The sequence below is a fragment of the Physella acuta genome, unplaced genomic scaffold (genome assembly GCF_028476545.2).
Source record: "Physella acuta isolate Inbredline_101_S28 unplaced genomic scaffold, ASM2847654v3 ptg000114l, whole genome shotgun sequence".
In the NCBI taxonomy this organism is placed as follows: Eukaryota; Metazoa; Mollusca; class Gastropoda; family Physidae; genus Physella; species Physella acuta.
This window is the reverse complement of record NW_026731634.1, coordinates 723,108-748,760: the sequence shown is the minus strand read 5'-3', so window position 1 is coordinate 748,760 and position 25,653 is coordinate 723,108. Positions and strand designations below refer to the sequence as shown.

General features: G+C 33.6%; 3 protein-coding genes across 3 annotated transcripts; 2 read left to right on the top strand and 1 right to left on the bottom strand.

The window, feature by feature from the left end:
* Positions 1 to 219: 219 nt before the first annotated feature.
* On the top strand, positions 220 to 6,947 carry LOC131934645 (large ribosomal subunit protein mL54-like). Its single transcript, XM_059290715.1, has 2 exons — positions 220 to 346; positions 6,445 to 6,947. Exons 1-2 carry the CDS (start codon positions 247 to 249, stop codon positions 6,765 to 6,767), a joined length of 423 nt encoding a protein of 140 aa, XP_059146698.1. The 5' UTR covers positions 220 to 246; the 3' UTR covers positions 6,768 to 6,947.
* A 209-nt stretch (positions 6,948 to 7,156) lies between these two features.
* On the bottom strand, positions 7,157 to 11,595 carry LOC131934618 (peroxisomal membrane protein 11B). Its single transcript, XM_059290688.1, has 4 exons — positions 11,480 to 11,595; positions 8,909 to 9,006; positions 8,574 to 8,689; positions 7,157 to 7,997 (listed from the first exon to the last, which is right to left on the bottom strand). The coding sequence occupies exons 2-4, from the start codon at positions 8,977 to 8,979 to the stop codon at positions 7,432 to 7,434; spliced, it is 753 nt and encodes a 250-aa protein (XP_059146671.1). The 5' UTR covers positions 8,980 to 9,006; positions 11,480 to 11,595; the 3' UTR covers positions 7,157 to 7,431.
* A 312-nt stretch (positions 11,596 to 11,907) lies between these two features.
* On the top strand, positions 11,908 to 25,280 carry LOC131934628 (ATP-dependent RNA helicase DDX42-like). Its single transcript, XM_059290699.1, has 21 exons — positions 11,908 to 12,022; positions 13,340 to 13,538; positions 14,159 to 14,288; positions 14,870 to 14,931; positions 15,293 to 15,440; positions 15,590 to 15,730; positions 16,285 to 16,404; positions 16,598 to 16,705; positions 16,991 to 17,059; positions 17,329 to 17,457; positions 17,837 to 17,936; positions 18,934 to 18,981; positions 19,123 to 19,220; positions 19,332 to 19,425; positions 19,784 to 19,864; positions 20,518 to 20,619; positions 22,316 to 22,417; positions 23,090 to 23,214; positions 23,346 to 23,447; positions 24,219 to 24,320; positions 24,585 to 25,280. Exons 2-21 carry the CDS (start codon positions 13,378 to 13,380, stop codon positions 24,789 to 24,791), a joined length of 2,229 nt encoding a protein of 742 aa, XP_059146682.1. The 5' UTR covers positions 11,908 to 12,022; positions 13,340 to 13,377; the 3' UTR covers positions 24,792 to 25,280.
* The last annotated feature ends 373 nt before the right edge of the window (positions 25,281 to 25,653 follow it).

Sequence of the window (25,653 nt, the reverse complement as noted above, 5' to 3'; positions counted from 1 at the left end):
AATAATTTGTTTCGATAAATTTTATGAGTCTTATATTTTAAAAAAGATAATAATTTAAAACTAGATCTGAGAGGGAAATAACAAACACATACATTTTGTTTACACTCATTTTCATTTAATTGTTAAAAAACATGAAAAATAGAAAAATTAAAGTAATGTTTTCATTTATTGATATATTTTTTTAAAATGTAGATCTATTATTAGCCAACTTTTAAAATCCAACTTTTTAGCAGGGCATGTTTCAAAATGGCTGCGGCCTTGAGAAGATGTTACCTACTTTCATTACCGCTAGCGAATATTCAAAACCATGTATTTACATTTACTAGATCATATGCAAAGAAAATAGGTAAAATATTAATAACCAAGCTTTTCTGCTTATATTTAGGCTAAATAGATCTATATTCTATGTGCAGGTATATGGGACATTGTTGTTGATGAACAAACTAACTCAAATGTTTTTTAATTTTTATCTCTAACCAGCACAACACTAAATTTTAAAAAAATTAAATTTGATGTTACTAACTCATTTGGGGCTAAACAAAATAGGCCTATAAATTTTTAGTAGCATTGCACGCTACCATGGAGGCTTGGCCGGTTGCTAACAACAAATGGCGTTCACACCGTCACCGGGGATGCTTAACTTGTAGAGATACTCACTAATTTTAAATTTCGTTATTTTTCGATTTTAACATTACCAATGGAAACTAGAGATCAATCTCTAATTAATCAAATACTTAATTTGTTGAAAATAAACTCATTTGGAGCTTAATTACTGATTTTTATTAATTGGCCACTCCAAGCATTGCAAGCAAAATAATCCGTGACAACCAGATCGCCATAGCTTTTCTGAAGAGACGAACTCTGCAGGGTTGACCTTGCAGATGATTTGATTTTAGCAGAATATGCACAGTACATTTGATTTTATTACCGCATTTCTATTCGTATGTACACTGTCTTCGTCAGAATAAAAAATCACGTAATGGAATTAGATCTAGATCTAGAATTTTTAAATATTTTTATTTAATTTTTTTTTTTAAATGGAAAGGTGTTTAAAAAGGAAAACTAAATTCAAATTAATGAAAAACATGTTCAAGAATATATAGTAGGCCTATAGATCTAATCTTTTTAAAGATATTCAATCCCATGCATGTTTTATTAACTAGTGTGTTTTAGCATTGCTTAATTAGGGCAATTCATAAAATATAGCGATGTCATTGTAAAATTAATCTAACCCTCTTCTCTCACTTGACTTGGGACAGGTGTGTTATTTACAAAGTTTTGTCTATGCTCAGTTTAAATTGTAAAGCTTTGTAAGTATTTGATTTATTTTAAAAAACACTGCAATAGTATTCAAATTCATCAAGTTAGCGAGAAATACATTCTAAACAGCGTCACGGGCAGTGCGCGTGACAGACATCTCGCTCGCTTAGTTTTGTCAACCAGAAAAGTTAGCCTATCAAATACAATTAATTAGGCCTATAAAATAAAAAGAGGCCAATCTCATTAAAATGATCGCCTGTGAGCAAAGATATATGCAAATTACAAACATCGCTAGCCCGCCTGCGTTCTTTTGTCAACCAGCGAGAGAAAACTCATAGCACAGTGTGCGCATGCGCTAAATCTAGTCCAAGTACTTTGTTATCCCAAGTTATAGGCCCTAATTAGTATTATAGGTCTAGATTAATATAAAGTTCAAATTAAATGTATTTAATTAAGATGTGTGTCTATTTGATTTTTCAAATGTCAGCGCATAAAAATTAATCACCCGAGAGCGAGAATTAGGCCTATGCCTATGCATTCCAAACATCGACACAGACCTCGTGTGTCAAACGACTCGCTCGCTCGCGCTGGTTTGTCAGCGAGAGAGGCATCGCCCGCCACAGCGCGGGCACAGCACACATGTCCTAGTCCATGCGTACTTGGTTTACTTAGTACTAATTAGTAATGTAAACTTAGACCCAACGCTAAAATCATTTAATTTATCTATCAGGCCTATAAAATCGTAATAATATTAACATTATTAAGCCTAATAAATGTATCAACGAAGACCAGTGAAAATATTATAATTAGCCTAATTAAAATTTATGAAATCAATAAGAATTAAGACAAATTAATTAAGCTATAACAAATTTGAAAACAAATAATGAGGCAACGAAGACCAGTGAAAATAATATTATAATTAGCCTAATTAAAATTTATGAAATCAATAAGAATTAAGACAAATTAATTAAGCTATAACAAATTTGAAAACAAATAATTAGGCCTAAGTCATTAGCCTAAGTAAGCACACAAAGACCAACGCTCACTACTAGATCTAGATCTAATTCCAGGGATCAACAAAAAAAAAAAAAATAACAGATCGTTGTGGTTTAAGGGTTTTTAGAGTCATAGTATAATCCAAAAGTCAGGTGAAATATCCATAATTAGGCTTAATTAGTCTAATTACGCTAGCAAAATAAGCTGAAAAGGAGTGTCAAGTGAAAAGAAAACACAATTATATAAGCAGCGAGAGGATACTACTGTACAGCTTCCGTAACAATAGCGATGACGTCACAATAAAAAATAACGTGCTTTCAGTGACCTTTTTGCGATGCCGATTTCTTAAACGGCGAACATAATATTTACAATTTTTTTTCACTAAACGATCAATCTAATAATACTCGACCTAGGCATGCAGTTTTGACACCTTAGAGACCATTATTTAAAGTTTTTGAGCTACTCAAACTGTACCCATGTTTACGTTTGACCTTTCAATGTCGGAAGCAAAAAAAAAAAAAAAAAAATCTGCCAAAAATAGCTTTGTCATCATTAGATTGCTTAAAATACGCGAAAAAAACGCCATTTTTCGCTTGATAATTATTTTTAAAGTTAATGTTAAGGTGGTCTCTCGAACAAAGCAGAAAAAATTGCCCAATCGTAGGCCAAGGTGTGGTAGCCATGTTCTGGTTAGCAACCAAGGACGCTTTTAAGTTAGTGAGTCTCGCTATTAACTTGATGATTTTTCGTCTTAGTTCCAGTGAACTTCTTAGAATTACTGTTTAAAATGAGCAAATTGGCAAGATTTTCACGTTATAAAAATATACCATAGGTGGCAGGGATATATATTATATATGCCAGAAAAGCATTTTAAAATTTGTTTTGGAGAAGGGAGGCTAAATTCAATAGCTGGTTTCATTAAAATTAATTGAACTTTTAAAATACCAACGGTGTAGGTATAAGAAAATGAGCGAGTCAGCAGAGCATTATTAGTTTTATCAGTCCATGAAAAAAGAAATCAAATATTATGAGCTGTTTTTTTCAAAAACACTGGTGCTATATCTGACTATATCACAACCAATTTTTAAAATATTTTCTAAAAACCACATGACCCCTATTTGTTGATCACTAATGAGGAACTTTGGTGTATAGCCAATTAAAAAGTCGAACCGATTCGTTGCTTGCTCAAACGTACGAGTGATATAACATGGTTGTTATGGAAGGGTGTGTCGTGCCGTATCTGTGAGTGACAATAAATATTAAATTAAGCAATTTAGTTTTAAAATGAACTAAAAACCTCAAAATTAGTGCCTAATGTTTTAAATATTGATGTGTATTATTCAGTGGTTATGTTTAAATTGAAAATTCAGTAACTTTTAGATTTAGCAAAAAATCATTTAGCCTAATTTTATTTCATTTGGAAGCTCAAATAAAAATGTGTGAAGTGTAAAACTAGGACTGTGTGATGCTGCAAGTGCAGTGCAACAAAAACATTATGCTTATCGAAAGGATAGTTGCAAATTTGTTATGTAGGCTTTATTTAGTATAAATCATCTTGGCCAAACAGTAATGAATGAACCAAAAAATAAATAACATATTGGCCTATGAGCTTGATTTGTCATTTCAAAATGAATCCAACCCTCCTCCCAACTCATTAAGAGCTTGGGACTGGCATGATATTCACAAAGTTCTTTGTAAACAGAGTTCAAAATATTTCATTAAGATTTGTATCTATTTGATTTGTTCACCCAAAAGTGAGAAATTCGAGCATTGTCACTGGCAGCACATGGCACTTGACAGATGGTGCACTCACTGCTTTGTCAGTGAGAGAAGCATCACCTGCCACATGGCGAGCACAGCACATACATCTCCTAGTCCATTAACCTCATTTTTAAGATACTATTTATAATTAGTAATGTAAAGCTAATAACAAATTTGATTTTATCAGGCATATTGAATCTTTAAATAGCAAGTTGAATGTCCTGAAAGTTAACATTTGCCAGAATATGTCCACTTATTAAGGCTCAAAACTTACTACCTTGACCCTTGACTTACTAAATTTATATTCATATAGGCCTACTGAAAGTTAAATGTTACTGTAATTCAACTTATAATATTTGAGTCAAAGGGAACTGGTTCTTTTCCACCACCAAGCAAAGTAAGCTGGGCAGAGGAGAATAGAAACTAAGAAAGGTTAAACATGGTTGACAAAATATGTCTAGGCAAAATAAAATACTTAAAAAAAAACTTTTTAAAAAACCACGTTTTTCTTGTGGACTAAAAAGTAGAAAATAACTATTTACATACATTTGATGACAAAAAACGTGGGTACGTTCACCATCAAATTTCCCGACCCATCTGCCCGACCCACGTTTTTTGTCATCAAATGTATGTAAATAGTTATTTTCTACTTTTTAGTCCACAAGAAAAACGTGGTTTTTTAAAAAGTTTTTTTTTAAGTATTTTATTTTCTCCTTTTTAGTCCGTTGCTACACATGAAAAACGTGGTTTTTAAAAAGTTTTTTATATAGTTTATTTTCTACTTTATCTAATCACTTGATTAAGTATGACTTGACTAAGTGTTTTTAAATACACGGACTAAAAAAATCTTGAGCGACCGATACGCTTTAAACAGAGAAAGGGTGTAATTTACGTTGCTGGCGTGGAGATCTACTCACGAATCACGTGATCAAATCTCCCATAAACAAACAAATAAACGCGAAGCTGAGTTAAGGAAAAACGTGTTTATGTGTATTTTAGCATGCCCAGCGTACCAACCGTGTCACCGTTAACAATGTGTTACCGTGTCCGTTCTCCTTTTTTAGTCCGTTGCTACACATAAAAAACGTGGTTTTTTAAAAAGTTTTTTTTAAGTATTTTATTTTCTCCTTTTAGTCCGTTGCTACACATGAAAAACGTGGTTTTTAAAAAAGTGTTTATAAATACACGGACTAAAAATCTTGAGCGACCAGGATTCGAACCTGGGTTGTCGCGGCCACAACGCGAAGTACTAACCACTATACGATCACGGCCAGCGCGCTCACATCGATTGGGGCCGAAGTAACTGTGTCAATAGGCCTCAAGTCTTGTCGGTATCTTTAGAAATCATGTCCTCAATTTTATGGTCCTTGGGGCGTAATTAAATTAAGCTAATTACGGTCTCTAATTGCTAGTTTTTATGATTGCATCTGAAATTGTTAGGCGAAAGTAACCTGCATGCCAAATTTCAGATCTATAGAGCAATCAGAAGTGGGCTAATTTTCGATGTCAATTTTAACAACAAACACACAAACGCGAAGCTGAGTTAATAAAAACGTGTTAAAAATGGAAAAAAACGAAAGTTAAACAAAAAAAAAATTCGCTTTTTGTCCTATCGTGACTCAGTCAATTGAGGATCGTGTGATGATATAATTTGTGTACATTTCAAATGTATTACTATGTAGTTCTCTGCAGATATTGTGCTACTGTATGGCTATCTGAACATATTTCAAACGTGTTGCTGTGTGTGGTTGTCTCCAGATCTTATGATGCATAATATATATTTCAAATGTATTACTGTTTAGTTATCTGTATGTAGTTTTTATGTTTGCATCTGAAATTGTTAGGCGAAAGTAGCATGCATGCCAAATTTCAGGTCTCTAGAGCAATCAGAAGTGGGCTAATTTTCGATGTCAATTTTAACAACAAACAAACAAACAAACGCGAAGCTGAGTTAAGAAAAACGTGTTAATTTAAAATTGGTTGAACACATTCGGAATTTATGGTGAAGACTTTACTACAAAAATTTCAAGCTTGTCCAAAAGTATATTTATTGGCTTTACTTGCTAGTTTCAAAAACAGTATTCTCAACAAAAAAAGGGGGAGAACTATAAATTGTATGTAATGATTTAGATTGCAAAATACTTCCTTGATAAAATATTCAAACAGATTTTTTTAGAATATTTGAAGCTCTGTATTATATCATACATTCTTGGATTTATTACAAAACATTTAATAGTATATATGTACTAGTTTTAAAAGCGATTTCTGTCATTTGTCATTTATAAGGAATTTTATAATTGAATGTTTATAGTAAAAAAAAAAAAAAATGTTTTAATCTAATTCAGCCTACTCATTTAAAACTCATTTTAAAAAAGGTGCCAGATACTTTTTGAGATGTATCACTAATGGTTACATTTTATTTTTCAGTTAGCAAAGTTGGTGCTGCAGCAACTGCTAAAAAAGTCAGGATGGAGGTTGAAACTGATCCAGAAAAATTAATCAATTTTTGCTGTGGTGCCAACATTAATGTTGATGGAAAAGATCCTGAAATCAAGCCAGATTCAGAATACCCAGACTGGTTGTGGAATCTACGCCTGGAAAGGAAAGCAGTAGATTTATCACAGCTTGACCCCAACACACAAGAGTATTGGACTCGGTTGTCTAGAATATCCTTTATCCGAAATTTAAGGATACAAAAGAGGCTTAAAAGACTAAAACAAATGCAGTTCTCAGGTGATAAAGTTCAGTGAGATTAAAAATGTTTCAAACTAGACACAAAAAACTTATTGTGATTGTGACCTGAAGTGAAATGCATTCATGTTATTCTACTAAAATGTATTAATGCGAGTCCTTATGTTTTTTTTTTTTTTACTGTTGTGTATCACATGTATGCAAAAAAAATAAAAAAAAATTTACACCAGAAAATGTTATTCCACCATTGCTGTGTCAGTCAATCTTTTGTTAAGCAGCTTCAGATTAAGGGGGTTTTAATAAGTTCTTTTTAAATATTAAAATAAAAGCTTTGCATCAACAAAGAGAATATTTAAACAGCTTCAATTTAATCAAAATGTAAAAAAAAAAAACATTATTCAATATGATAATTCATAATTATAATTTATAAATACTTTCCAATCATAAATTTACACACAATTATTCTTCTGTGGGAGTACATAGTATTAGAATGCAAAATGATCTAATAGTATCAAACATCAGAATAGGTCAATACATTTTTATTTTAATACAAGAAAATTTAAATGAAACGAACAAATACATACAGTAAAATAAAATGAGTACACTTTTGCATATTTAAATAGTATGTTTAAGCTGTGTATAAACATATGTCTCTCAGAGAAATTAGTAATCCACTCAAGTCACAATGAGCTATAAATATAAATAAACTCTGGGCATTCCAAATTATGACGGCACAAGCTTGAGCAATGGGTTCCAAGTTGATGCAATTCCAACTAAAGAAGAAACAGAACCTGTTAACCCTTGCACACCTGGTGAAACTTTGACATACCCCAGTGATTCAAGGGGTAGAACCAAATCACATAGATTTTTCAATAGGTCTAAAAAGACAGACTGGTTTTCAGTGACACATTTCACAAAAAGTTGTGTATTTGTCAGTTTAGGTTTGCTAATAGTTTTGTGATCTGATATTCCATTTTTGTAATGGCTTCTGGAAGATTTGGCCGTTCGAATTTTAACTTCACGTGAAATTACTGTGATAATATCGTAGATATCTCGGGTAAGGTTCAAAATTAGAGTTACAATCCAAAAGCGTGCAGAAAGGTTGCTCCATTTGTCCTTGTCAATTGTTGCTAAGCCTATTCTACCTGCCCAAATGATGTGGTCAAACAGAAGAGCTACAGCCTGGTTTAGCTTGGACATTGTGATTGACCAGCGAAGAATTGGATCTGTTAAATGAAGACTGCGTAATGCACCATGAACGAAGTCAACACTTCTTCCAAGTTGCATAACTGTTAAAGAAATGAAGAAAATTATCATAAGATAATTGTAAAAATGACAATTTATAACTACCAGTAACCAGTACATAACACTTAAATGCTTACTTGTAACTGCTAATAAATAATATCTTTTCAGTAAGGTTTCAAATTGCATACTAAAAGTAGTAAAAAATTTCAAGATGAATTTGTTTACAGCTGCTCATTTTCTCATTCAAACTGAATTAATGAAATACTTATTTGTCAAACTGCAGCCAAAGTCTTAATTTATTTTTTCTATAATTAAGTAACTAGTTCCCCTTTTCAGGCCTAACAAGTTCATGTTTCTTGACCTCGGGACACAATGGACGGTGTGTTCAGCAATGTGCCCAGCTGCTTTTACTTTCACCTACTTGAGTCAGGTACCCATCAGAGCTGGGTGGACTCAAAAACGCCATGTAGTCCTGAGTCAGTACAGAGATCTGAACCTGAGATTTTCAGGCTAGCTGTCGATTGTGCTACCATTCAGCAGCTAGCAACAATCATCACATTCATAGTCTTCAGATAGTTAAAAATGACACTTCCAAACAAAATGAAATATGTGTAACCTACACTTTCTAGTTGTACTCAATGCATTTCCCAGTTTTTGTAAGCGGTCAACGACCTCTGGACTAACATCATATTTCTGCAAGTACCACCAAGCAAACTTGCTTCCATACTGCACAAGTCTATAATGAGAATTACACTTACAGATTAGTGCATGATACATTAATGATTATGATTACAATCCTTTAATATTCTTCTAGACACCAAACCCCATCATCGAGCTAGTTACAAATCAAATTTCAACATTAGCCAAATTTCTCATTATAGAAAAATAATAGACTACAGCTAATGAGAATAAAAAATGATCATAAATTTTGGGCATAGAGAAAATTGTACTATACCTGAACAACTTATCTCTACCATTTGAAAGGGAATTAAACTTAACCAAGTTATCAACAAAATCTGAATTCATTTTTGTTGTTTTTGTCTATGTGGAGGCCTGTATAAAAAAGACAAGTTGTTACAAAAATTAAAGGAATGTTTGGCAATTTGAAAATCTACCTTAATAGGGGGGAAGGGGGGGGGGGGGACAATATGCCATGTCCTACAAAAGAGTATCCAGATTTACAATACAGTATGCTTTGCTATAAAGTAGTACCCTTTTCAGATTTCATATGCTTCTTTACCTCAGGATATAAAGGGATAGTGTGGACAGCACTATGCCCAGCTACTTTTACTTTAAGTTAGGTACCCATCAGAGCTGGGTGGACTTAACTGCAATTCACCTTCCAGATCTAATAAGTACATGTTACTTGACCTCAGGATATAGAGGGGATAGTGTGGTTAGCACACACAAAAATGACACTTATGTTTATAATTAGGGCATCAGGCACACCTTAATTTATAAGCTACTTCACTCAAGGCCTGTTCTGGAATTTCTGTAGTGTAATTAATACCAGTGAGACTGTGCAGTGAAGATTAATATAACAGAAGAGAAACTTGGTTGGACATAGTTACCTGCCCTACCACACCATACAACCTTAAAAAAAAACAATTCTACCTTGGACAGTATATAACCATCCCTCTCTCTCTAGCTCGGACGAGATTTGAAATCACCCCTCTCCAGCCATCTCAGGTCTAATACAAGGCTTTAGTGACGGCTATTAGGGGCAGATAATGTAGTTTGAAACGATTTTAAACTTAGGGGAAGTAACTAAGAGTAAGAGGAGGCTGCTTTCACGGGGGGGGGGGGGGGGGGGTTGTGTAGGGTAGGGGTTGGGGGAAAGGAGGGTGGGGGTAGTAGTAGTATCGTCCTTAACGACCTACTGATAGTGTTTTAAAGCAAATATTTTCAGTGGCAGCATTGGTACTGTCGAATTCACAAATTATGAATTACTGAAAAGTAGAAAATAAAACAACTAAATATCGGCGTATTATATGCCGCGGGTCGGCTCTTATTAATTAAATCAATATGGGTTCAAACTCTACAGATGGCCCTACTGTTAATTGAAAAAATAACTAGTTCTTATATGCCCCCAATTACAGATAGTTTTACTAAGAAATCAAAATACTTTAACACTGTTTTAGACATGCCCTAAATTTCATAGAATTCAATATAGGCTCAATTATTCTAAGCGATAACACTAATAATGAAGTACAACATATCAAAAACAATAAGTTTAGTAGTAGGCCTAATAAAATTGCTAATTATTACTAATCAAAGGCATACTTAAGAGCTTAATAATTAGGCCCTATTTCATTAATTTTTTTTAAAATCAAGTTAATAAATTCAAGGAGACCAAATGCCAAACTAAAATAGTAAAAAAAATGGGCTTAGGGCCTAATTAGTAATTAAGAAATAATTAGGCCTAGGCCCTATTTAGGCTAATTAACATTTATTATTTTAAATCAAGTTAATAAATTCAAGGAGACCAAATCTGCTAAATTAAAATAGCGTAGGGCCTAATTACTAATAAATAGGCCCCTAATTATTATAATTAAATTCATTCTGCCTAGGGCCCTAACTATAACTTATATAAGACGAAAAGTTACAAGTAGCCTGTAGCTAGATCTACAACTTACTAGCTAGGTTAGGCCTATGGGGTCGTCCATAAATGACGTCACACTCGTAAGGGGGAGGGGGGTCCGTAATTTTGTGACGGTGTGTGATTAGGGGGAGGGGGTTCAGATGGTGCGATGTCACACTTTTGCATTATAAAAAAGCAATGTTAGAAAACGAATTTTAGACGTTACTTTGCGTTTTAGAAAACTGCTTTAATAAATTGTAATAACAATTGATTAAAATACTGTATTTTGACAGAGTTCAGACAAGATTTTGGAAAAATATAGCTGTTTAAAAAAAATTCAACTGCAATTTTGAGGAGGGTTGTAGGCTGAGGTGTGATGTCATTTTAGGGGGGGGGGGGGGGGGGGGATGTCTGGCTTTTTGTGATGACGTGTGACGGAGGGGAGAGGTAAAAATCGTCAAAAAAGCGTGACGTCATCTATGGCGTATTCAATTTCTTTTTTGTCAAACCAGTAGACAAATGGGCCTAATTTATTATTTAATTTATTAGGCCCCTACTAAAGTACTATTATTGAATTTATTACTTTAACTTATTAGTGTCTATAGTAATAGTCTATAGCTATAGACTAAAAATTACTTTTAAATTTATATTAAATATTTCAATTCCAGAATCTAGGCCTGTAATACTGTATTCAGTATTCCATGTATTTTATATAATCTCAATTTTACTGAGTTCAGTTAAAGTTGTTTTAATTAGTTTTTTAGTTCAAAATCATTAATGACTATCAGACTAACTAAATAAACTTAAAACTTCACTCAACTCAAGAGTACTCAAGTCATTCACAAAACAGTAAAGTTGAGTAAAGACAAGCTCATCTCATTCGATTTTCAAGTGGGCAAAAGAAAAGCAAAAGACTGAAAAGGGGGATTTAAGAAACAGCTTTACGTCTGCAGATGGAGATCTTGTACTTGTATTATGAAACCAGTTGTTTGTATTATGTATAGACGGTAAAAGCATCTTTTAAAAATAAAAGCTCAAAGTTCAGTACAGGTCTTTATGTTCTTCTTAGTTTATCATGGGACGTCAAAAAATACATTGAATGCTCCCAGTAAATACATACGGTGATACCAATAAATAGTTGTACTATAAAATTAACTGAGTTGTATATAAAATGACAAAGCATTTGTAACTACAAATAAAAAAAATAAACTGTGAAATTTTATTTTAAGTAACAATAATTAACATTATTGTCCTTTTTATTCTCCTTTTCTGTATTGTGTAAAATACTTTAAAAGAAAAATAATACATGATAGAATTATCAGAATAGGACTATTGGTCTAGCTTATAAACATTATGCACCGTAAAATCAGGGGAAGTAATTAACATTTTCTTCCAAAACAATTGGGAAGTAAACAACGAACAATTAAATACCCACAAAAATTTACATAAATAAACTTTTAAAATAACGTTATTGTATATAAATCACAGGTAATTGCATGATATTTTAAAATTCCCTGATAATAGAAATAATTTATGTTGCAACAAAAAATGAATTTTAAAGAAACTAGCTGATTTGGTGCTTGCACACCACTGAGCACAGCAGAGCTCTGAGCAGCGATGCAAGAGCCTGAGAGCCCTGAGACTGTTGTTAATGTTATTGTTAAAAATAAAGTTATCCATAATATTATTGTAATAGTACTACACTACATTTACAAGTTTTTGTTTTTATAGTTTTACTGGCAAACAAAATTTACCCTAGCTAGTAACTACTAGCTACAATAGCTATAAAATCAAAAACATGGAATAGTTTTTAATAAAAAAGATATTAGGCCTAGGCCTATTATTTTTATTTAGGCCCTAATATTTGGAATTTTTGGTAATCCATCAGGTTGTTTTATTTAGGTTAGGACATTTTTGGTGTGTAAAATCGGTCGAGGCTAGATCTAGTAATGTGAAGAAAAGTTGCTTTAATAGAAGTACATTGTAATACATTGTGTCAAATATTATAGATAACTAAATAATAAACCCAAATCAATGGCTAAATTTAATATAGGCCAGAAATTAACTTTAAACAGCAGTGTTTGCAAGCAAGATTTGCTGTATAAACAGTGGACATCTGTAAATAAGAGTGGTTTCCCCTGAATCTCCTACAATGAATATAATTTTACAAAAAAAAACTTAAACAACATGGCTGCTTAAGTAAATGAGCATGGTTGCATCTGATGTAAACATCGCTGGTCTTTATTTATTACTGAAATGTTTTAATACAATTGTTTTAAAACAGTTACATGAGTGAAACTTTGATACATTTTTATAACTTTCAAAACATAAAACCTCCTATAAATGTGAAATATTTACTAAAATTAAATGAGTCACGTTTTTTTCACATTACTAGTCTCAGACAATTTTACAAACCTAAAATGATAGATTACCTTTTTTTTACTTAGCAATAGGGCATGGTTTACAATTTACTTGATAATATTAAAATCAAAATATTTGATTTGGATGTAGCATGTGATTAAAAAAAATACATACTCTGGATTAATGACCTTAAAATATACCTGTTTTCTTTATCTTTTTGCTTGTCCGTCCACCTTTGTGAAATTCAAATATGATCCATACACAACACCTCTTTTTGCCACTTAAGGTTGGAATTTATGTGTCTTTTAACTGGTCATACTAAAATTGACTTACTGCTAACAATATCTTAAAAGATGTACAACACATCCTCAGCCTAATAATATTTAATATTATGTTTACACTTTTAAATAACAGTAACACTTTCTACAAATAATTGTATTCCAGCCTTTGAATTTGATTTCAAGAAAAGCGCATGCTAAACCATGTCTTACCCTGGATTTGGGAGAGGTCAGGGTCAGTTTGCCCCCGTTTCAGGATATGCTGCCATGCAAGGGGCAAGTAACAGCAAGACTTTTGTTCCAGGGAGGACGTTAAACTACCATACTGCTAATGTGGGAAAGAGGCGAGCTATGACTGAAGAGGAGTGAGTACCAACTCCATTATATACATATTTTTTATTGCGTGATTTTCATTATGTAATGTAACATTATTTATTTTACAAATCTTATATTGATTGTAGAGAGGACAAATGCAGTATGTCCAAAAACATTATCTTGAGAAAAACAAGTTGAGAAATCTCATTCTCATATTAAAATGGTGCAAAATCTTATGTTAAAAAATATTTGCATTATAGTTTTGTGACATTTAACGTAAATGCTCTGGTAGCTTCTATTTTTGTCAACATAAGTATTAGTGTACACCAGTGGTCTCCAAACTACGGCCCGCTGGCCGGATGCGGCCCGCAAGATCCTCTCATCCGACCCGCGGAGATCTTTTTGTCCACGGAAAAAACATTTGTTGTTGATGGCTGAGGAACTTTGCCCAGAAAAATCAAAGACATGCCTGGAACTAACTGGCCCCCGTACTGAAAATTGATAGTTAATGCGGCCCTCGGAACGAAAAGTTTGGAGACTCTTGGTGTACACGGATTTCACAACAAAATTGACATACTGCCTTTATCTTCTGTACAGTCGATATTGTCATTACTTTTATTGAAAACAAGTAGGTAAAATGAGTATACTAACAAAAACAATTTTGATTTAGGTATTTTAATGATGATGAAGAGGAAGAAACACCTGGAGAGAAAGATACTTATCAGAAAGGTTCCGACAGTCCTGGAGCAGCAAGTAATGATAGTGATGATCCACTTGATGCATTCATGGCAGGCATTGAAGTAATTCCGTTAGATACATGTTGTTATTTCTTTTTTTTTTTGTAGTTTAAAAAATGCATCGCTGTTTAATAGTACTATCATTTTGTTTATATTCTTTATTATGATGACTAGTATTTTTTGTAGAATATTTTTTGGAAAAGAGTTGAGTAGTTAGCTTAAGAGCAAACCTTGAAATTTTTGTTTTAGTTTTCTATGGGTACATTGAATCAAGATTACATAGGAAATGTGTTCCTTTCAGTATGGCGAATTGAATAAATTGTGAGCCAGGATAATTTGTTATGTGAAAGGCATCTTTTGGGTTTTTATGACAGTAGAGATTTATTAGGATGGTGAAACTGTTTAATGATAAAGTTATTTTTATATATTTTAATTTTGAAAAATAGAATTAAAAAGGTACAAAATTATGTAGATCTTAGTGAGTGTAATACTGTAATCAAAACAAAATACAAAAAGTAGTTGTATTCCTCGCAGTTTTACAAATTCCTCATTTCAATCAATACAGAAGTCTAAATCTTAAATTTAAAAAAGCATTTTGTGATTGTAATAGTTATTACAAATTTAATAATTAATACTTGTTTTAGAAAGAGATAGTAGAAGAGACCAAGGAACGCATCTCAACAGTTGAAGAGAAGTTAAAAGAAAAGTAAGTGATTGTAATAGTCAAGTCTATTCTTGTGTAAATTTGTTTGAAAACTTTGCTAATTCAGTCAGTAAAGTTATCTTTTTCATTTATTAGAAAATAAATTGACTTTACCAGTTGGATTTGCAGTTTAAATATTCACTGTTTAAAGTTTATTGTTTAGTATACCTATTTGTATTCTGGTGTTGATAAATTTGTTAACAAAATGCAGAGTTTTTTCTTATATTCTTGTTTTTTTGTTGTTTTTTTTTTGGGGGGGGGGGGGGGGGGGGGGGAAATTCAATATCTTTTTTTCTAAAAATTGGTATATATTTCTTGAAGAGGATGAAAAAAATAACTTCAATAATTTTGGTTACTGTTACAGGGGAACTCGTGATGACATAGATAATGAAGATGTACAAGAATCTTACTTCCGTTACATGGAGGAAAATCCTAACGCTGGTGTCATCAACGAAGATGAGGATATTGTGGATTATGATAGCGATGGAAATCCAATTATGGAGAGGAAAAAGGTCTTGAGTTTTAAAAATTCAGTTGTTATTGGTTAATTAAGGAAACAGAACAGTTTGTAAGAATTTAAAACTATTAAAAATATTATCCAATGCAAAATTATTTCTGTTAATTTTGACCTTTTTGAAAATCCTCTCCTTACTGAATGTAGGTAATTGATCCTCTTCCACCAATGGACCACTCAGAAATTGACTATGAGCCATTTGAACGAAACTTTTATACACCGCACAAAGAGATTGAAGCTCTGACCGTTGGCCAAGTGGATGACCTGAGAAGGAAACTAGGAATTAAGGTACTGCTGCTTTATCATCCTTTATTGGGTACTGCTACATTGTCATCCTTTTGTAGGTACTGCCACATTATCATCCTTTTGTAGGTACTGCTATATCCCCATCCTTTTGTAGGTACTGCTATATTATCATCCTTTTGTAGGTACTGCTATATCCCCATCCTTTTGTAGGTACTGCTATATTATCATCCTTTTGTAGGTACTGCCACATTATCATCCTTTTGTAGGTACTGCCACATTATCATCCTTTTGTAGGTACTGCTACATTATCATCCTTTTGTAGGTACTGCTACATTGTCAGTTGTGGGTACTGCTATATCCCCATCATTTTGTTGGTACTGCTAAATTATCATCCTTTTGTTGGTACATTATCATCTTTTTGTAGGTACTGCTACAGCTTCAACCTTTTGTAGGAGCCTTCTTTGTTGACTGGAAATTGGTTTTAAAAATTGTTTTGTTAATGATCAAGGCTAGATTTAAATATAAATTCATGTGAACTATTGAACTATGATAGGTCATAGGTCTCAGTGTAAATCTCCATAACAATTTTTCTCCAGGTCTCAGGGCTTTCACCACCTCGTCCAGTCAGCAGTTTTGCTCACTTTGGCTTTGACGAAGCCTTGATCGCAGCCATCAGGAAATCTGAATACACGCAGCCTACCCCGATTCAAGCTCAGGTTTTTATCAGCCACATTACATCATGCTTTCAATTCTTTTACCTCAATGGAACTATTTGCTGAAATAGTTTAAATAAATTTTTTCTGTGTGGTATTTAAAATTTAAAAAATTGGATTTCTTAGTTATGTGTTTTAGTTGGATATTAAAGATTCTTTTAAATATTTTAATGATATAATGTTTATTGCACCACAGGGAATACCAGTGGCACTGAGTGGCAGAGATATGATTGGCATAGCAAAGACAGGAAGTGGTAAAACAGCTGCTTTCCTGTGGCCGTTGCTGATACACATCATGGATCAGGTTTGTCATGACTAGACTTAACTCGTTAGATTTCTTTATTATAAATATAGTTTGCCTATGAATTGTAATATTTTTGTAATTTTTATCATTTATGTGATCATCTTATCACTTCTTCACATGATTCCCTTTCATCGATTCCACATATCTTCATTCAGTTGAACAAATCCAGCAAATGGCATTTCACTAACATAGTTTTTAGAACTACATGAATCAACATTATTCTTTATCTTTGCAAACTGGTTTATTATTTTTAAACTTGCGTTTATTTTATTTTAATTTTTTTAGAAAGAGTTAAGTAAAGGAGATGGTCCCATAGGTTTAATCCTTGCGCCAACTAGAGAATTGTCACAACAGGTAACTTGAAATATAATAGAATATAGTTACAATTTTGATACTGAGTTGTAATTTAATTTACCACAGTGAACAATTCATTCCAATAACAGAAGAAAGGGTCCACGGTGTATTACTGCTAATAATAATGTACATTTTTACAAAATTTAATACTGAAGATAAAGTTTAAAACCAGTAAATTGAAAAAAAAATTATTTTAAAATTGAAAAATAAAATGCTGAACTCAAACAAGATTACATAGTGATTGCATTTTAACATTTTCATTTTCTAAGATCTATCACGAAGCAAAAAAGTTTGGCAAAGTTTACAACATCAATGTGGTGTGCGCATATGGTGGTGGGAGTATGTGGGAACAGTCCAAGGCTTGTCAAGAAGGGGCAGAGATCATTGTGGCCACCCCAGTAAGTTGGTTATGTCCCCTGTTATTGTAATTGTGCCTGCATTGTCAAAGTACAGAAGTAACAAAGTTCATTATGATAAAAGGCATATAACATATTAACAAGTGCCTTCTGCATTGTAATTTATTATTATGAGCATATTACCATGTTTACAGTGGAAGCCAATATCTTTCAACCAACAAAAATATCCTTTCTGGAATTTCAAAAATTATTTTGCAATATTGAGTTTAAGGTAGATTATTAAATAACTGATATAATTGTAGTAAATGGTAGACCCATCATAAAAAATGGATGTATGTTCTATACTAGTTTTAATTAGCTTATCTTTGTTTAAACCCTTTTGTTGTGCATCAAAATGAAAGTTCTATGTTCCCACCTGTAGGGCAGATTGATTGATCTGGTGAAGAAAAAAGTCACAAACCTCCAGAGAGTGACGTATCTAGTGTATGATGAGGCTGACAGGATGTTTGATATGGGTTTTGGTAAGAATATTTTACATATAATAAGTGTGCTGAATATATATATATTTGTAACTCTGTGTATCATATATATATATATATATGTAACCGAGTCTAGTTGCATCTTCTGCTCGACAACGCCAAATGTAGCGAGTCTATTTGCTTGTAGTGCCAAATGTTAACGAGTGTATTTACTCATTCTACACAACATCGACCACAATATAGATACTCGAAGATGCAGGTTTACCATTGATCCTTTTATTACATGAATCAAAAGAAATGCTTCACAATAATATAATTAATCAACTGACCCCCAACCGTCCTCACTAGTCTTCACATAACCGAATGCACATGTCTATCGTCCCTATTAACACAATACGTCTAACCCGTTCAGTAACCAACTTGATACTGCCCCTCTCTACCAGTCGCCTTCCCATATATCCCCTCGTACATGTAATCGTTACCATTAGTTGCATCAGCCTGTCAACTGCGCCGCGGCTTTGTGTTCGTTATCAGTCCTGCAACTGTTGCATCAGACTGTAATACGTTCTTACAACAGTATGGTAACTACCCTAGTTACATATATATATATATATATATATATATATATATATATATATATATATATATATATATATATATATATATATATATATATATATACATATATATACATATATATATACATATATATACATATATAGATATATATATATACATATATATATATATATATATATATATATATATATATATATATATATATATATATATATATATATATGTGTGTATATTTTACATATAAGTATGCTGATAAATGAGTTTTTGTTAAGAATAATTTATTCATCAGCTTGTTGGAAATGTAAAACATATGCTAATATGTGTCATCTTTTAATTTGTTGGTTATCAAAAACTTAGATTAGTAAATAAAATTTTGAATTCCAAAAAAAAGAATTAGATAAAAAGTATAAATTAGTGTTTGTGTTGATATTGTTTAACTTGTAAAATTTTACTTTTTTAGAACCGCAAGTCAGATCTATTGCAGATCATGTAAGGCCAGACAGACAGAGTATGTTGTATTTTTTATTCCTTTCATTTATAACTGTATATGTCTTAATACAATTGTTTACATTGTTTGTATTAATGTACAAGTAGATGTGTGGGGAAAAAAAATTCAGAGTTTGTTTAACATTGTGAACATTTATTCCAGCACTTTTATTCAGTGCCACCTTCAGAAAACGAATAGAAAAATTAGCCAGAGACATCCTGGCAGATCCAGTTAGAGTTGTCCAGGGAGAAGTTGGAGAGGTAGGCCAGTTTATATTTTCACATTAAAAATTAACACCAAATAACAATATGTAAAACAATTTTTCTGTGATGTCAGTGTCTAATTGAGTGATATAAATTTTTTTTTCACAGGCTAATGAAGATGTGACGCAAGTGGTTGAAGTTCTCCCCCTTGGTCCAGCCAAATGGACCTGGTTGATGAGGCGGTTGGTGTCTTTCACATCAGGTGTGTCTTGCTTCAGATTTACTTACGATTTATCTGTGGTACTTAACATTCTGATGGGATAGCATGGCTGGGCAGAAGAGCTCTTGTCTACTAACCTAAATGCTTTGAGTTCGATTCTCAGACTCTAGTCCACCAAGCTTGGATGGGAACCAGACTTATTTTAGGGAAACTAAAGGTGTCTGGTCTTAGTACTGACTACACTATCTCTTCATGTGCTGTAATTACAGAAAAATTGAACTCTACTTCTTCTGTGCTATTGATCATTAGGCCTGAAGGATAACATAAAATTCTATAACTAAAAAAAGACACAAATTTTTTTGAATAGTATTTTATTCTTGTACGTTTTGTTTTGTTTCAGAGGGCAGTGTTCTTATTTTTGTGACACGAAAGGCTAATTCAGAGGAATTGGCTGCAAATTTAAAAGCAAAAGACTTTGAAAGTGAGTGCCAAAAAAAAAACGTGTACATGTGAAATTTGTTTCATTGTGATGTTTTCATTGTGAAAGTCTTTATGAGTTGTAAGTTTTTTATTCTAGGTTCATTGCCCCTGCATCCTTGTGTGATTTTATTTGATTAGATTAAACAGATACATAGAAGTGATTGCTAACCTGTTAGTCCAGAGTTACTTTCCCTGGCCCCTGGGCAAACAAGGCTCATTAGCTGTTGACAGCAACCCATCTAGGAAAGAAAACTCATAAATCAAACAACTGCTGCCTTGTAGTTTGTTCTTGGTTGGACAAAGGCTATGGAGGCAAATCCCAAAAGAAAAACAAGTGTAAATCGTAGTCAACAGGCTATATGGTGCATAAAATATTAGCACATTAGGCCATATATTAGAGTAAATCTTTCCAATGTTACAATAAAAAAATGAAGAAAAGTAAAAGATGCATAAATTCACTTGTAAACTATCATAACATTCCTATTGCATGCTGTAATTGAACCTGTAACCACTATTGCCTTTTTCCTATTGCATGCTGTAATTGAAACTGTAAACACTATTGTTTTTTTCCTATTGCTTGCTGCCAAGTGAAACTAAACACTATTACTTTTCGCCTATTGCTTGCTATAATTGAACCTGTTCTTGACTTACCAGTGGGCTTACTCCACGGTGATATCAGCCAGGCCGAAAGGAATGAGATCATCAGTGCTTTTAAAAGAAAAGATTTCTCCATACTTGTGGCCACAGATGTTGCAGGTTTGTTGATTGTGTTTTATATCATCATCACTTTGATTTGTTTTGTTCATCTCACACTTAGGGCTCACAGGTTTATAAGGTGCATAATTTGACTGAACCCTCAATACCCCCGCCCCCCCCCCCCCCCTACACACACACACATCACTGAGTTGCTTTGTTCATCTCACACTTAGGGCTCACAGATTTATAAGGCACATAATTTGACTGAACCCTCCCTATCTCCCCCCACTTATCACTGAGTTCCTTTGTTCATCTCGCACATAGGGCTCACAGATTTATAAGGCCCATAATTTGGCTGAACCCTCCCTATCTCCCCCCACTTATCACTGAGTTCCTTTGTTCATCTCACACATAGGGCTCACAGATTTATAAGGCCCATAATTTGGCTGAACCCTCCTTATTTCCCCCCACTTATCACTGAGTTCCTTTGTTCATCTCACACATAGGGCTCACAGATTTATAAGGCCCATAATTTGGCTGAACCCTCCCTATCTCCCCCCACTTATCACTGAGTTCCTTTGTTCATCTCGCACATAGGGCTCACAGATTTATAAGGCCCATAATTTGGCTGAACCCTCCCTATCTCCCCCCACTTATCACTGAGTTCCTTTGTTCATCTCACACATAGGGCTCACAGATTTATAAGGCCCATAATTTGGCTGAACCCTCCTTATTTCCCCCCACTTATCACTGAGTTCCTTTGTTCATCTCACACATAGGGCTCACAGATTTATAAGGCCCATAATTTGGCTGAACCCTCCCTATCTCCCCCCACTTATCACTGAGTTCCTTTGTTCATCTCACACAAAGGGCTCACAGATTTATAAGGCCCATAATTTGGCTGAACCCTCCCTATCTCCCCCCACTTATCACTGAGTTCCTTTGTTCATCTCACACATAGGGCTCACAGATTTATAAGGCCCATAATTTGGCTGAACCCTCCCTATCTCCCCCCACTTATCACTGAGTTCCTTTGTTCATCTCACACATAGGGCTCACAGATTTATAAGGCGCATAATTTGGCTGAACCCTCCCTATCTCCCCCCACTTATCACTGAGTTCCTTTGTTCATCTCACACATAGGGCTCACAGATTTATAAGGCCCATAATTTGGCTGAACCCTCCCTATCTCCCCCCACTTATCACTGAGTTCCTTTGTTCATCTCACACATAGGGCTCACAGATTTATAAGGCCCATAATTTGGCTGAACCCTCCCTATCTCCCCCCACTTATCACTGAGTTCCTTTGTTCATCTCACACATAGGGCTCACAGATTTATAAGGCCCATAATTTGGCTGAACCCTCCCTATCTCCCCCCACTTATCACTGAGTTCCTTTGTTCATCTCACACATAGGGCTCACAGATTTATAAGGCCCATAATTTGACTGAACCCTCCCTATCTCCCCCCCCCCCCCCCACTTATCACTGAGTTCCTTTGTTCATCTCACACATAGGGCTCACAGATATATATGACTTACAATTTGATTGAACCACCCCCCCCCCCCCCTCTAATTTTGAGCTGTTTTCCTACGGCTTAAAGATTTACAGCACCTATTATTTGAATGATATTTTTTGTGTGTTAACTAACATTTCTATAAGCAAAAAATATTTCACTTTAGTATTACCATCATGTTTTACATGCCATTCAGTTTTCAAAATACCTAAATTCTATTTAACACTGATCAAACTTTCAGCTCGAGGTTTGGATATCCCCCACATTAAGACAGTCATAAATTATGATGTGGCCAGAGACATTGATACACACACACACAGGATTGGTAGGACTGGGCGTGCTGGTAAGTGGACACACTTAGTGCTAGTTATAGTTATAGGCAGAGGTAAACTTACTGGTAGTTGTAGGCAGAGGTAAACTTAATGGTAGTTGTAGGTATAGGTAAACTTACTGGTAGTTGTATGCAGAGGTAAACTTACTGGTAGTTGTAGGCAGAGGTAAACTTACTGGTAGTTGTAGGCAGAGGTAAACTTACTGGTAGTTGTAGGCAGAGGTAAACTTACTGGTAGTTATAGACAGAGGTAAACTTACTTGCAGTTGTAGGCAGAGGTAAACTTACTGGCAGTTGTAGGCAGAGGTAAACTTACTGGTAGTTGTAGGCAGAGGTAAACTTACTGGTAGTTGTAGGCAGAGGTAAACTTACTGGTAGTTGTAGGCAGAGGTAAACTTACTGGTAGTTGTAGGCAGAGGTAAAGTTACTGGTAGTTATAGACAGAGGTAAACTTACTGGTAGTTGTAGGCAGAGGTAAATTTACTAATGTCAGTAAGTTATGATAAATAAATTTTTGTAGTTATAAAATGTTATAAAAGGTACTTTTTATAACTTACTAATTAAAAACTTCAGATGCAGATTCACATATATAATTAATTAGTCAAGTGTAAAGGTTTTTTTTTGTGTTTCATTTTTTTTCCACATAATGTCTCTTGAACACATTGTTTGTATTTTTCTAACCAGGAACAAAGGGCCATGCGTATACACTCATCACAGAAAAAGACAAGGAGTTTGCTCCTCACTTGGTGAGGAATTTGGAGGGTGCAAATCAGCATGTGCCACCTGCTCTGTTAGAACTAGCACAAAAGGTAATACAAACATCAATCTAATTAAAAAACTTAAGTTTGTATGGTTATTTTATGTTGTTAATTCTATGCTTGTGATTTTTAAACTATACTATAGTAATGTTGGTAATAATTTTTTTGTTTGTTTTCAACAGTGTCCATGGTTTAAAAAGAATCGCTACAAGGGTGGAAAAGGAAAGACTGTTGCTGGAAGAGGGCTGGGCTGTAAAGAAAGACCTGGACTTGGATCTGAAAATGTAAGGTTTTTTTTGTTGCCAGATAGTTTGTAAATGGATAGCCAGATAGTTTGTATATGTATTGCCAGATAGTTTGTATATGTATTGCCAGATAGTTTGTAAATGGATTGCCAGATAGTTTGTAAATGGATTGCCAGATAGTTTGTAGATGGATTGCCAGATAGTTTGTAAATGGATTGCCAGATAGTTTGTAAATGGATTGCCAGATAATTTGTAAATGGATTGCCAGATAGTTTGTAAATGGATTGCCAGATAGTTTGTAAATGGATTGCCAGATAGTTTGTAAATGGATTGCCAGATAGTTTGTATATGTATTGCCAGATAGTTTGTAAATGGATTGCCAGATAGTTTGTAAATGGATTGCCAGATAGTTTGTAAATGGATTGCCAGATAGTTTGTAAATGGATTTGGCTTGTGAAAGTCAAGCTGTTTGCCACAGATCTGTTACCCATTCAACATGGCTCAATGTATCACCAAATCTAATAATTATCCCTTGTTTTTTGGTGAAAATGTTCACATTACTTCCATTAGAAACTTGTACATGACACTTACAATAACCAAAAGTACAATAATTGTCGTATTATATTTATTATGCAAAACTAATGTGCTAAAGCTCTTAAAAAGAAATTTTGTGTTTATTTCTTGTTGAAAGCCTTATAGTTTTGAGAAATGGAGACAAGAACAGCTCAATACAAATAAATTTTAGGCGTCTACTTTTATTATGCACAAAAGGGATGTAATGATGAATAAATTTTTTTCTTTCCATCACAGAGTACACATGTTCAAGATTCTATAAGTCTTAGCAGTTTCAGGGCAGCAGCAAATGCAGGTCCGCAGTCAGACAGACTCTCTGCGATGAAGTCTGCCTTTTATGTATGTAGCACTTTTATAAATGGTCTTACTGAACAATAGCACAGATTTTAATTTAAAAAATACAAAATAAAATGTAATGCACATTTTTTAGTCATTTTTTGCTAGCAGCTGTCTTTCAGTTAACACAATCATCCTTTTAGCAGATACACTAGTTCTATTATATTAAACAATAATTTTGTTTTGTTCAATCATTCCTAAATCATTATGAGACATTCAAAGATTGAATTCAAGTGCTAAAATAGCCTCCTTCTCTCCCCCCAACAGTCCCAGTTTAAGAGCAGCTTTGTGTCAGCCATTGAACAAGACAAATCTGCCAGTGAAGAAAACTACGCAGCAGCCGGCGGGGCCTCACAGCTGAACTCCTCCTTACAACCACAGATGATACAACCCTCAGGGGCAGGGGGGGCTTCACGCATGGGCCTAGGCAGCGAGGGCCCATCTAAAAAGAAGAAGAGAAGTCGATGGGACTGATTGTTGTTGTGTATCGTACTTTAAAAACTAGTATTAAAATGTTTTTCTTAAACTAAATTGTAGTCTGGTAAAATTTTAGCTAAATTGTTGGTAAAATGTAAACATTTCTAGGATTTATTAATTATTCAGAATCATTAATTTATGGCCTCTTTTTCTTAATAAAGTTTTTTTCAAAATGGTTGCATTTATACTTAAAGATATAGGGAAAGTTAGCAGTATGAATGCACTATTATCTGTTGACTATAAGGCTGTACATTACAGATGTGAATGTCAATAGAAATATCTTGTGACTTTAAATTCATATAGGGCTGGACAATATAGAAGTGAATGTCTATGTGAATATCTTGGACTTGAAATCTTGTAGGGTTGTACATTAAATTAGTGAATGTCTATGGGAATATGTTGTTGTAAGAAATATGTGGTTGCTGATCAATTGCTTGACAAAATTTTGTGTTTTTATTGGAATAAAAAAAAAATCCAAATAAAATTTCCCAGGCTTGCTGTTTTTTTCATTTCATCTTTTATACAATTTCCGTCTTTGTATATATTCATATTGGCAATAATTTTTAATTAAAACTCCTGAGAAAAAAACAACTAAACTTTGAATTTTAAATACTCATTTTTTACATTTAATTTTACTAGACAAATCTTCATAGATAGCATGTAGTATTTTTGTTTGTTTTTAAAATTTGTGAAAAGTTTGTGGTCAGTAAAATTTTCGGCAACAGAAACAATGATTTTAACCATAATAAATCTCAGCTAACACTACATGACTTGACCAGTCATTAAACTGGAGTGAGTTTCTTGTGTCATGTAACATACTAGGATGACGTTTCATTACTTTCTCTGATGGATCTATACT

Excerpts from the sequence above, each read along its gene's own strand:
- LOC131934628 (XM_059290699.1), top strand. The coding sequence starts at position 13,378 with ATGTCTTACCCTGGATTTGGGAGAGGTCAGGGTCAGTTTGCCCCCGTT. Across the intron at positions 13,539-14,158 it reads CGAGCTATGACTGAAGAGGA|GTATTTTAATGATGATGAAG; the intron begins GTGAGTACCAAC and ends ATTTTGATTTAG. Across the intron at positions 16,405-16,597 it reads CTACCCCGATTCAAGCTCAG|GGAATACCAGTGGCACTGAG; the intron begins GTTTTTATCAGC and ends ATTGCACCACAG.
- LOC131934618 (XM_059290688.1), bottom strand. The coding sequence starts at position 8,979 with ATGAATTCAGATTTTGTTGATAACTTGGTTAAGTTTAATTCCCTTTCA. Across the intron at positions 8,690-8,908 it reads GGTAGAGATAAGTTGTTCAG|ACTTGTGCAGTATGGAAGCA; the intron begins GTATAGTACAAT and ends TTCTCATTATAG. Across the intron at positions 7,998-8,573 it reads ATTGAGTACAACTAGAAAGT|TTATGCAACTTGGAAGAAGT; the intron begins GTAGGTTACACA and ends TTTCTTTAACAG.
- LOC131934645 (XM_059290715.1), top strand. The coding sequence starts at position 247 with ATGGCTGCGGCCTTGAGAAGATGTTACCTACTTTCATTACCGCTAGCG. Across the intron at positions 347-6,444 it reads ATCATATGCAAAGAAAATAG|TTAGCAAAGTTGGTGCTGCA; the intron begins GTAAAATATTAA and ends TTTATTTTTCAG.